The 13101-nt window shown below is 38.3% G+C and overlaps 1 protein-coding gene across 7 annotated transcripts in view; it reads left to right on the forward strand.

Moving 5' to 3' along the window:
* Window positions 1-13101, forward strand: part of mef2aa (myocyte enhancer factor 2aa) — a 60789-nt gene that overhangs the window by 25053 nt on the left and 22635 nt on the right. For all 7 annotated transcript variants that reach the window (XM_083917033.1, XM_083917035.1, XM_083917031.1 and 4 more), the window contains exon 3: window positions 3142-3345. In XM_083917033.1, coding sequence (XP_083773159.1) covers window positions 3142-3345 — 204 coding nt within the window. The remainder of the gene's footprint in view (window positions 1-3141; window positions 3346-13101) is intronic.

Genomic DNA, 13101 nt, shown 5'->3' on the forward strand with positions numbered 1-13101 from the left:
AGATGTCTTGTTTGTCATCCTTACATCTCTGCCTGAGGAGAGACATTGATAGACCTTTTGATTGACACATCAACTCTGTGTGTATGTGTATGTTGGGGTTTGTTGTAGCATATGTTCGTATGTACTATACAGTTTTCTGTGCAATGAGCCTGTCTTGTGGAGGATGAAAACATAAACGGAATATCGTGGTAAAAGCATGGGTGAAGAGCAGATTCAGTTTTTTTACATATAGATAGATGGTTGTGTTTGGCTCACCCAGTTATGGTAAAAAAAATAATATTTAAAAAGCGACTAAAAGTAGTGAGCCCCGTTTCTCCAGGAGGCCAATTTGCTTTTTGTGTTTTATCTGAAATTTCATTGTCTCAGTTCTTGCAACCACTTCAAACTCTTATTTAGTTTTAAGCGGTGAAGTTCAATTAAAGCTCAGTAAGAACTGGTTATTTCTGTGGGGCACTTGGAAGTTGGAAATGCAGAAAGTACAAGTTGAGAGCAGAATTACCACCTCATCTTGACAATGTGAAAGCTTCTTTAAAGGTCAGGGTTTTCAGCCTGGCACGGTCTAAATGAAATGCTAGTATAGTGTGTGAGCTGTTTTAATGACCTTATCAAAAGAAGAGAAAGTTGGAATCACTGCAGTTTATTGGAAGTTTAAATGTGGCCTCTCTTCACTTTTGCCCTGACATTGATTTCTCAGAACATGTGTAAGATGCACTTGCACAGCGGTACAACACAGCTTTACAACACTGAGGCTAATCCTGTCATTGTGAATTACATGAATTAGTCAGGGAGCTAGACTACTTCTGTACCACATCTTACTATAGGAGCGACTCAAATTTTTAAAACCATGCTGAGTTTCTTTGTGGGTGTCTTTGACTTGGTGAACCATAGGAAAGCTCCGCCAGTGAACCTCCCACTTGACCTCAAGGATTTCTGTGGTTTTCCACTGTCTCACCAGTCACCCCAGAGAAGATGTGGGTGGATGGAGGTTATATTTGTGTATGTTGGTCTTTATGCTCAGAGCTATTTTGTGGCATGAATTATCAAATTAAGCTAGACATGACAAAAGGAGAAAAAATAGGGCAAAATTGTACAAAATAGCATCTTTTTTACCTATTAAAGGTAATTGTGTGAGTACAGAAGAGTAATGGGGTCGTCACTTTTAATGGCAGTGTGAGCAGCAGCTGGGTTCTGTAGATGTATTGTGTTTGGGACCGAGTCTCGGCGCTGCTGCTGAGGTTGAAATGAAGCGGTGCCTGGGTCAGCAGCCCTGCACTCAGCACTCTGCCATGCATCCAGGTGGAACAAAGTCCTCGCTCAGCGTCTCATCCTGGGCTTCCTGCTGAAAGGTGACATCTCCATGGCTTAACAGCCACATTCATCTGCTAAAGAGCATACAATTTGTTAATCATTTCCCACATGACAGTCCGTGCTTTCCAGTTGGTTAGGCGAACAAACAAATATGCAAGCAGGCAAATGAGCGGGTGGGCAGTCCTGGTGTTTAGTCAGAGGAGACTATAGTATCATCTGTTTAGAACTGCAGGTGCTATAAGTGGGTAGAAACAGACCTGAGACTGGTCACATCATGTCTACTTATTTGCCTCCATGCAGTGATCCACCTTCATCAGGATTACCACTCAAAGGCTTTATGTGTTTGTGATTTGCAAGGACACATGTCATTTGATTTAGCTTGTATTTGACCCTTGTCATTTTAGAATTTGGTTTGTCATATGAGCTTGACTGAACATTAAATAGAAAATGACATGAGGACAGGCTCCTCTATGTCTAGAGCAGGAACAATGGTCCTGTGTAATTACCTGTTGTGTGGAAGATTTGAAATGTATTTATCACAGTTGAGTGACCCCACTTCCATAGCCTTACTATGCAAAACATAGGATTATACTGCATTATGCCAGTAAAAATGAGGGTATAGCCGCAAGCTGTGACCAATTAAAGTTGAACAAAGCCAGCTCATCTGCTCAACTCCTCTCTTAGTAGGTCAGTGAAACTGATGGAAAATACAGACACATGCACTCCTCTGTTGCTCCGAGCACAGCTTTCACAAGCACATTCACAAGACTGGTGCATCTAAAGAAAAACATAAATCTGAGACCATGACTTCAAATATACACATTTGAAAACTATTTTCTGCAAACATCCATTACAAAACCGAAGGAGAAAACAGCTGCATTTTTATCCTCCCTCCTTGTTAACGATGTTTTTAGCTTGAGAAACGACTGTAGCATACTGTAAAGAGGTGGTGTAACATAATGACATGTGTGTGGGGGTCTGAAGCGACCACAGAGACAGAGCTGCAGAGATACAGGACATAAAGTCACTTTGCAGAGAGGGTTGCGTTACCATTGGAGTGATGTATGACCCGAAGTCCCATCTGAGGGCTCATGTTACAAGGCTTATGCTGCACTACAGAGATAGCTTTCCGTATATGGAGTCAGGGGCTACAGTAATGTATGGACCCCCGTTGTTGCCAAAGCTCTGACTCAGCTCGCCTTTAACTCTGACCTCTGTCCTGATAACTAGACATTTCAGATGCGTACTATGTCATTGCAATCATTCGTGAAGGATGAATTATCTTTCACCTTGGTTACAGTAGCATTGTTGTATTATAATGAGACTGTTAATACTGTTGTTTTTGTTTGTTTTTGGCTTAGCCTACAGTGCAACATTTTAGCAGGACTCTTCACTGGGATATTTTATACTTATTTGAAACTGTAAATTGCTGTACTTAAATACTTAAGTATTTCCATTTTACGCTACCTTTTAACATATGGCTACTTTACTACATTTCAGAAAGAAGTATTGCATTTTTTACTTAAGTAATTTAAAATGACTTCTATTAAATTCTAGTATTGGATCAACCTTAATTTGAATGCCGGACTTGTACTTGTAATGGAGTACTTTAACTCTGTAGTATTGATACTTTTATTTAAGTAAAATATGCAAATAATTCTTCCACCACTGATAATATTCCACTCAACATGAAGTTGGAGAAATAATGTACTACTTTCTGTTATAACAGGAAGCCTAAATTAACATTGTGCAAATTGCGTGTAGATTGGCTTGACTTTGATCAGTACAGAAGAAATCTGTAATGTTTGGTTTTGTTTTCTGTGTGCTCCTCAGGTTACCTTCACGAAGAGGAAGTTTGGCCTAATGAAAAAGGCCTATGAGCTGAGCGTACTATGTGACTGTGAGATAGCCCTCATCATTTTCAACAGCTCTAACAAACTGTTCCAGTATGCCAGCACAGACATGGACAAGGTGTTGCTGAAATACACAGAGTACAACGAGCCCCATGAGAGCAGAACCAACTCTGACATTGTAGAGGTGAGTGAGCGTCGCCTTCTTACTTTGTGGGGAAAAACCTTTTCCTTTTCCTATATCCTCTTCTTTATGATTTGTAAGATTAAATTTAGGCTAAATGAATAATTGTAGTTACTGGATTAAGACTGTAAAATATATTTATTCTGTGACTGTAGGCTAAAAAGCTAAAAGGGTATCTTTTTAGACAAACAAGAGTGAGGAATGAGTAACAGTTTCCTTCTAGTCACCATTCAGATAGGGCACAGGAGGTCTGCACTCCCTGATAAGTTCAGCTTCTCTTGTGCCCATCAACTGACGTGGAAAACATATCTCTGCACACGCATGCACACAGTAGCTGCTCACCACCATTTCTGACCCTGTTTCCCATAGATATTGTACCTGTAGGGCTCAGTTCTCTGGCTACTCCTCACCACAGACCATCAGCTTGGCTATTGCTGCAGTGAAAATACAGTGTTTAGTATGTTCTGTGCTGCTGTATAAAACTCAACAAGCACTTGGGTTTCCTGGCAGCTCCTGCATGCCCGGCGACTAGCGGAAGAGTAAGCCACTTGTTATGCCAGCATGCAAAACTGTCAGCCAAAAGTTTAAAAGCCAACATAAATGAGAATAATTAGCGATACATCCCCTTTGAAACATCTTTCATTGGTACATGTGTGGTTTCTCAGCTTATTCAAGATCTGCTTTAAGAGGCTGGTATCTATCTCTATATGAAAGTATATACAATGTATGTTAATGTCTATTGATAAAATCCTGATATTAATAATACATAGTTGCCTATTCATTTATTATAGCTCGTATTTTAAATGCACATAGATTAGCTTTTTCTGCACTTTTTTTATTAGACAATGCAGACTGCTGCATCGCAAAGTTCTGGTGTTTTATTGCCACCTGCCCACTAAAATATCCAGCATTTTTATTACTGATGCCCAATTAAGAGACATTAAGGGTTTAAAATGGGTGAGATTGAAAGATTTCAAGAATCCTAGCTTTGGAAAAGACTTTCACTTGGAAGAATTAGTGAAATTACATGCAGCATAAAGGAGTCAGCTGTGGCCCATTATCTTTTATTCATGCCGCTGCTGCTTGTGAATTACCTGCTTGGCAGAGCTGCAGAAAGAGTGCTCTGGCATCCAGTAGACTCATGCAGTCAGTTCTCCATCAGGGGCCCTTAGAGCAGAGCAGGGACTCACCTGCATAAAAAATACATGGATACATTCCTCACTTACGTAACAGTGACCACAAATTTGTTTTTGCCGTGACAGAGGAAGTTGTCTTATTTTAAACGCAACAACATCTTATACTCGGGATCCTTATGGTGTTATTCAGTGCCTATCAGTTGGGTCATTCCCAGTTTTATAAAACATATCATATACAGTATATTTTTGATTTACCTGTGTATGTTTATGTGGACAGCGTAATGTAACTGGAATGTAAATTGTGCATAATGTAGCCCCAATGGTCCCACGCTGATTTCCCACTTAGCCCTTCTGGCTACTCTCAAGGAAGCGGCCCCGCTGCACAATAGGCGAGAAAAGCCGCTGTTGTCCCCGCTCACTCGGCCAGCATCTTTGCAGATATGCACAAATCTCCCTCTGCCTGCTGGCTACATGGTCAAGGTTCAGAAGTGAGGAAGCAGAGCAGAAGTAACCAACCCAGTCCACTCCACAGCATCACCACACAACCCCACTATTCACCTCGCCAGGGAGCTGATGTCGACAGTGGTTGATAATCCGTGAAAGCTGTGCTGTGATCATATTTAAAGATAATCGGAACTTCTTTTAACAATGCGTTTTTTCAGCCTTTGCACTTCTCTACAGCTACACAGATCCATGTACACTACACGGAGAAGTTGATGCTGTCCACCCCTCCCCCTTGTATCTAGTGAAATGGGCCTCACATGAGGACACTTACACTGGACACTTATCTAAATTTTTAAATTGCGTTAAACCAATCTTTGCCATGCAAACAATCATGTGCTCATTTGTCCAGTTTAGGAGGCCAGAAAAACCCTCCCGCCCGCTTTTCATTGGGGAGCTCGTTGCGTGTGAGAAACTAAATCAAAGGTCAAATTCCTGCTCAGTAGTACCATCTGTAGATAAAGGCTGAGCTGTGCAGTGTGGGAGAACAGTCTCCATGTTTTCCACAGATGGATGCATGCCTGGGCCACAGTTTGATAACCCAGTGGAGGGCTATGGACTTTGTCTCAAAATTGGCTCGCTGTCCAAAGCAGAGCAGTAGGCTCAGATTTGTGTGTGTTGGTGTGTGTTTGATTGCATCTGCATGTGTTGATGGCCTTAACCTTACCAACTCTGCAGGTGACAGATGAACTGTTGTAGGAAATCTATCTTTTTTTTTTTTTATGCATTCGCCTGTGTGTTATTTCTTAGACATTTCTAAAAAGTATTAAGGTAGAATGTCATTGTTGTCATTTACGTAGTATAAAAATCATATAGTAAAGAATCACAGCCCTAACCCTTGGTTGCCCGATGTGTAAAAAAAAGAGCAAAATCTGCCATTTATGCTGAAGGTAAACTGGTTCCCACTTATTAGTCTGTATCTTTATTATTTTGTAATGCAGAGTAACACACTCCTGTCTCAAGATAAAACTCGTCAACATACAGTAATTTCTCCTTGGAAATAAATGTAGTATTTATCGTTGTTGTGTTATTGTGAAACAAGCAGAGTAGTCATGACTGAAGGTTTTATGATGTTGTTCCTATTGTGTGTCTTATTGAATTCTGTTTATGCCACAAATCCAAATGCTGCCGTTGGTCATTAGAATAATCTAATAATATTTACTCTTCCTCCTCTCTCCGCTAGTAGAGCTAATGAGATTTTCGCTCATGCTCCACGATAACCTCACACCGTTCTCCAGCACACAGAAAGATCACTGTGTCTGCAGTAGAAACCTTGAAATCAGATAGTAACTTCACAGGCACCATTTGGCATTTATCTGTCCTCTCTTTGAGCAATTCAATACAATTAAGGTATAGGGTATAGATTATAATCAATCGGGTTTGCAGGAATTAAGTCAACACTTAATTGTAATCTTATAAAATCAGGGTTGTGAATAGGCTTTAATGAAATCTTAGAATGCAATTTTTTTTAAATACCCGCTGTCTCATCCTAAAAAACTGACTGCATTAGCAAATAAATGACTTTTCACTACTCTTTTTTCCCTGATGATTTGTGAGAGTAAACAACTAAAGATCATTCATAGGGAAATTCTGCTTATCTTCCTCTTAATAAAGAGGGGCGGCCATTGTTAATGTGACTTGGGCAAAACAGACAACTCCCTCTCTATTTATGAACAAACGCTCCCCTCTCACAAGAACGCTACAGTGAGAGGAAATGAGCAATGATCAGGTCACTTCCATTAGGTTCTATCTCAAAATCTCTATCAGCTGTTGTTATAAATGGAGCAGTATTAATCATTCAATAAGATATGTAAATTTTGACCATTACTGAATGTCAAGCCCTGTGTTTTCATCTGAATCTATTTTGCGTGTGAATTTCACGACTGCCCTTTGCAGATTTTACAATGACTAAAGCTACACAATCATCACAACAGAGGGTTCAGTTTGTCATCATGTGCCATATTCTGTATTTTATCTTTTTTTTTTTTTTTTACAGATGGAGGAAAATAGATATATTAAGTGAATTTTCAGCGACTTACAGCTAAAAAATACAAAACATTTTAATGCCAGTTATGGAATGAACCCCTCACAGTGCGTTGGGCTGATTGGGCAGGAGGAGTTTCATACAGGGGATGTTTATGTTGTCAATCAAAGGCTGAGCAGTGATTAAGACTCATTTCTATCTTAATGAATGCAAATTGGCACATCTGCTATGATGGGCTAGCTGTCCAGACTCTTCAATTAGCATGATTGATCAATTATCCTCCTGCCGGTGGCTCACTGGAAATGTAGGCTGGGGGTAGGAAGAGAGATGAAAGAGCATGAGAAGAAAAATGAACAGAAAACTGCCCAAAACTGAATAAATCAGATTCTGTATTTGATTAGGAAGTAATGGAATTTCATTTTACTCAAAGATGTCTCTATCTTTAAAACGCATTTCTTAAAAAATGATATATATATATATATACACACACACACATACACAGACAGTATACTGTAAAGTGATAAGTGTAATTGAAAAATGCTGCTATTGTATGGTTTGCTTTTTTGACAAAGATACATTCTTCCCGGTTGGCAAAAGGGTAGGATAGAGAAAAGAGGATAGAGAAGGTGATATTTGCCATACTAGGACTAAGACGTGCTTACATTACTCGCTGATCCTGATCACAAGCTTGGCCACAGCCATATCATGCTTTTTTTATTTATTCTTTTTAACTTTTTTTGTGTTGGCATTTCCATTTTGATACACCAACTTTACACAAACAAAAAAACAATCAGCATTATAAATAATGCGTCACATTCTTCTTCAGCAGATTTTCTCATCAAATATTCCTGTGAGAAATGAGCCTCGGTTTTGTAAGTATTTAGTAGATCAGCACTCTTTTGACTCTGAAGTCTGTCGAGGATAGTGTGGTGCGCAGCTTGTTTTTCGTCTGTTTTAACAGTAAGCTTAACTCCTTGAATATCAAAGCACACTGGTGAGACTACTCTGAGTAGCAGAGGCATATTGTCCTGAGTGTGTATTTATAATTGTGGCACGGAAAGTAACAGGACGGTCAAATGAGCCACTGGCTGGCACACAGGGAACCTCTCACTACCTTATGTTCTCTGGTCCAATAGAGAGTAATACAGCAGCTATTAAGCTACAGCTAGCTGTATAGCTAGTTTAACTTTAAAGGCAGTAGAAAATTTTCAGAAACAAGTGAAAGTGAGATCCTAAAACACACCTGCAATTAACGCTTATCCCAATTCCCCTGGAAAAAAGTGTTTAAAAATAAATGTTTGTAGCTTTTTGAACTTGGCAGCTATGGGGATGGTAAAATCCTAACTGTGTGGGACAGTTATAATAGGTTTTCATGGTGGTAAATCATCATTGTGTGCAGAGCTCAGATAATGTCATTAGGTTGAATAGTTAGTGGCAGTTTTGAGTTACAGCTTGTCCGTCTTTATTTTCTGCTCATGAAAGATTTCAAGCTTTTTTTGATGTATTTAAAAAAATGTTCTGAGTGTAGAGCTTGTTCAAACAATATTAGATTTGTTCAGTTCATTGATAAACATTAACATGGTTTGGTGTGTGTGCTTACCATTGCACTCAATGTCATGGATGTCGGTGGATAAGTATAGTAATAATACTTAAGTTGTTGTTGTTGGTATTGATCACTTACTTCCCTTTACTCATTAGCCGTAGTTGATCTTTTGTCCTGGTTCCACATGCACCAGACTTACAGCATTTTTCTGATGTTATTTTCGAAACGACATCACTTCCTTTGCAACAGAGCATTTTTTTCAGTGGAAATACCTCTAACTCAATACCTGTTGTTGGGGACGCCGCTTGGTGTTTATGTTCATGTGCAAAATCTAATCAAGGCTGTCTATTGACCTTTTATGTTAAGAGAATAACAGTGTAAAAAGATTAAGACAAGTACGTCATCGAAGTAAAAGTTCTCTCTTCTTCCCTTGACCTCTGACCTATGGCTGTAAATCTGAAGCACTGGCCTGAGGAGGGACTGCAAATGCTCATATCCATAAAGTTTTGTAAAATGTTTTCACAAATTTGTAGCCAACTAATTCTTTCTCTTTGAGTTTCCGGTTAGTGTTTTGGGTCTTCAGTGAACTATGCTTGTGTTCTCAGTGTTTTATTTCTTCTTTTTCTCTATAAACTTGTCAGCTTCCATTTCTATAAATCTAGAGTAGCAATTTAATTAGATCTTGATTAGATTTTGTATCTGAGGAAGATTACACTTGTGACAAGTCATTATTCTAGTTGGAAATATCCATGATTTCTTATTGTTTGACTGATCAAATAGCTCGTTCTTTGCATATAATCATCTACATCATTATCTATCATTTGCTGGTCTATTTACAGTGGTACAGAAGGAGAGCAGCTGTTTCATTGTAACATCAAAATCTGAATTTAGAACTTTTAAAATATTTTTATTATACATTTAAGTAAAATATTAGGCATGAAATCTTTGAAAAGTTGGTCTGTTCAATGTGGAACTATTTAATACAAATCAAGCGATTTCAGAAGTTTTCATTAATTAAATATATTGGCTCAGTGACTTCACCATCAAGTCTTTATTTCATGTAATATCCACCTCCATAGCTTCACCATTATTTATCTACTTCAATCTGGCTCCTCACTATGCCATCATCATATTACTATATCCTCCTTTTTGATATTTCACCATAGAGCTCACAGCAGCAGTGATGAGAAATCCCTTTTAAGCTAAATCAAATGTCACTGCTGTTGACATAGACTTATTGGGTTGATGTTGATTTTTCAGGGCTTTTGGATATATGTGAATTTTTCTGCCAGCCCATTTTTAATATTACAGAAAAAAGGTATGTGTACTTTTGGGCTCCAGTGATTTATTGCAGTGATATTAAAATGATTCACTCTGTTTTTATTTTGACTGTAGGTTACACAATATTGCAGATTATATTAAGCATGATGGTATTTTTTTCTAATTAATGGATATGTACCTGCACTCTGTGATGCTGGTTTGTAATTAGGAAGATGTTTCTCCTTAAATGTCTTCTGTATGCTGCCACATATAATAATACGTCTGTCAGTCAATCTGTTTTCTCTGGAGAGGATGGTAAAGGAACAGCATGGGCAGCCATTAATATGCGTTTCTGAAATCCTTTGTATTACAACCTCTTCATTTGTGGCTCATATACAGTAAACACATGATTTCCCATGCACACAGAGTATTTGGTATACAGGAGAGCAGTCATTTAACCTTTGTTTCAGGTCACAGATCAGCTCAAGAGTTAACTTGTGAAGCTAGTCAAAACAGACACACTGGCTGTCCGTACAACACCAGCATCTATTTTCAGACTAGTGCAGTAGGACAAGCTAAAAATAAATATGTCACAAATGTTAAGGAGAAAATTAAGAGATTATCGTTGTATCAAAATAATACTTCTGATCATGTGTAGGAGCCCAAACAATAGGGGATTTTTGAGAGTGAAACCAGTACTGATTTTAGAGGGGGGAAAGTAATCAATTACCCATTTGGTGGTCGATATTGTGAACTTCTGAGCTGGAATGAAAAAATACTTTTTTTATGTGGATTATGCACCAATTTTCACCAAGTTGATTATGCTAAGGTCCTCAGAAGGCTGCTCTCTTAAACAAATAGCTAAATAATACTGCATTTTCAGTATCAGTCATTGCCGACTATTTAAATAAAGAATAAATACAAATTAAATACGGTAAATAGCTACATGACACCATTTCTAAATTCATCACAAGCATACTTTTTTGCATTATATGTTCTGTAAAAACATTTTCATATTTTCACATATCGAACAACATATACACTGATACCAATATGTCTGTGAAAGGCCAATAACAACTAATTTAGTATGTGGTTTCACTTGTACAGTATAGTACGCCTCTTTGAGAAAAAACTTCACCCTGAATTTTATAAATCCTGTATATGATGTGGTGATATATACAGTATATATATATGGTGATAGTTGGGAGGGTGGTAGAGTACATTCTCCAGTTCATTTAATTGAATTTCTCTCCTCTTGACAGACAGCATTACAAGTTAACATTGATATATGTTATAGAGTAGACTGGTGAGAGTTGTCTGAAAAGTCTTCTCTTGCCACAGCGAGTGACACAGTATTAATGGTTCTGTTTCGAGCAACATGCTGGGTTTCAAAGTGCCCCTTTTTGTAGGACAAGGACTCATTTTCCTCTGGGCTTTTAGTGAAAAAGGGTCACCAGTCCTCTTTTGTAGTGTAATGAAATACTTGTGGTAATGTTCATGCGAGTATATGACATACTGTCCTCTGCTATGGAACACACAGTAATTGTTACCTAATGGCAGACTAATGGCTTTTGATTTTGGAAAATACAGTTTGATTATTTGAATTATACATGTTGCTATAATCAGCACTATCCCTGCTCTTTATAGGATATTTTGTCTTGTAAGGCTATTCAACAGTTATCTTTTGAATTGCTGAGTGGCTTTACTTCATGATCAACCACTGGTTTTCTGTGCATTTTAAACCCATCATGAGTTGTTTTTGCCAAGTTACTGCTAAGAGTTTTTTGCTTTTAGCACTTTGTACTTTATCAACGGAAGAGCTTTTTTTCCACCCTCTCAGCTACATTGCGTATGTCTCATTTCACATTGCGGGTCCCTTAGACAGTGTACAACGAAAGATGGAACAACACAGACCACAAACAATGATGGCTTCTTCTAAACATTAGTTTCCACTGACACTAATGAGTTAATACTCTAAGGTCTAAAATTAGACATGCTCGCTCTCAAAATCTGGAACTTAACAACACTGCAATTTCTTCAATAAAGAAAAAAACACGTATGTGTTTTTTTTATTTAATACACGTTTTTGTTATTGCCCCCCCCCCCCCCCCCTTTCCAATCATAATGTTTCCTGTGTCTTATTTGAATGCTTTGTGGAATATGAAACTTCTGCACTGTTTCTTCAGTTTTTAGTTGACAGTTGAGAGGTTTGTTTAGCGAACTATTTACAGATAGTAAAAGTGAGACATTTGAACTGATTTGCGAGGACACATTATTTACCGAGCATGATAGCAAGTTAACATATTTAAACTTTTCTGTAAATACATCTGTACATTCTAAAATGACTGCAGACTAAGTATTTAACTAACACATGAGATGGCTTCTGATTAATGGGCCATCAGACATTTTTTTTTTTTGTATTGCATGTTCAACATGGGGGACACAATTTCTCTTAGCCCACACCATGGAGCAAAAACTGAACATCCACATCAATCAATGTTTTTACATGTGCTTTTTAAATGCCCCAAGAAATGACTGCTTTGATGCATACTGGTACTTCAGTCAGAGTAGAGACAAAGTGGACTCTGCTCCTTTAAGCATCAGATGGGGTGAAGATGTCTGATGCACCACTCGTCTGACATTGTTCATATTAACAGAAACTGATTAAAGCATTTGCTCAGTAACTCATTGATCTTGGAATGGACATTTTACATAAATTAGACATGATTATTATCTGTTGTCCAATTACAATCCAGCTATCATTGTTTTATTTTATTTCTGCAAGTAATGGTGCTAAGGTTGTATTTGTATTATAGACTGATGAACATGAGGGACTTAGCAGAAGTGCAGGACGTAACACTAAAGTATTGGACTATAATGAGTACTGTAACTCCTATTTCATTGCTATTATGAAAAGTAATGGTAACATGATTTGTTACCCTTCTGCAGTAACAATGTATTTGATCGCATGTAACTATGCATTATTTGTAGTTTCTCAAACTGAATTCAAATCACACACTTGTCATAAACACTTGTATGAACAACATGAAATACAGTGGGTCAGACATTGAGCAGACCTAATTTGGTTTGATCTAGTTACTGACCAACAGTGTTACCAGTTATGTTAAAGATCATTAGAACCACAAGCCCGTCCACCCACTGTGTTCTTCAATGACCTTGCAGGCTGAGCGGCTGAAATGTGACCTTGCTTTTGTGCACAGCGGCTTCTGTGAGTTAGCCTGTGCAACAATCAGTTTGCCCTTGTGCCCCCCCTCCTCCCACTGTGCAGGCTGTGCGGCCAACCCCTCCTGCCCAGGGGCGAGGACAGAGCAAAG

Source organism: Echiichthys vipera (genome assembly GCF_963691815.1).
Source record: "Echiichthys vipera genome assembly, chromosome: 7".
NCBI classification, from domain to species: domain Eukaryota; kingdom Metazoa; phylum Chordata; class Actinopteri; order Perciformes; family Trachinidae; genus Echiichthys; species Echiichthys vipera.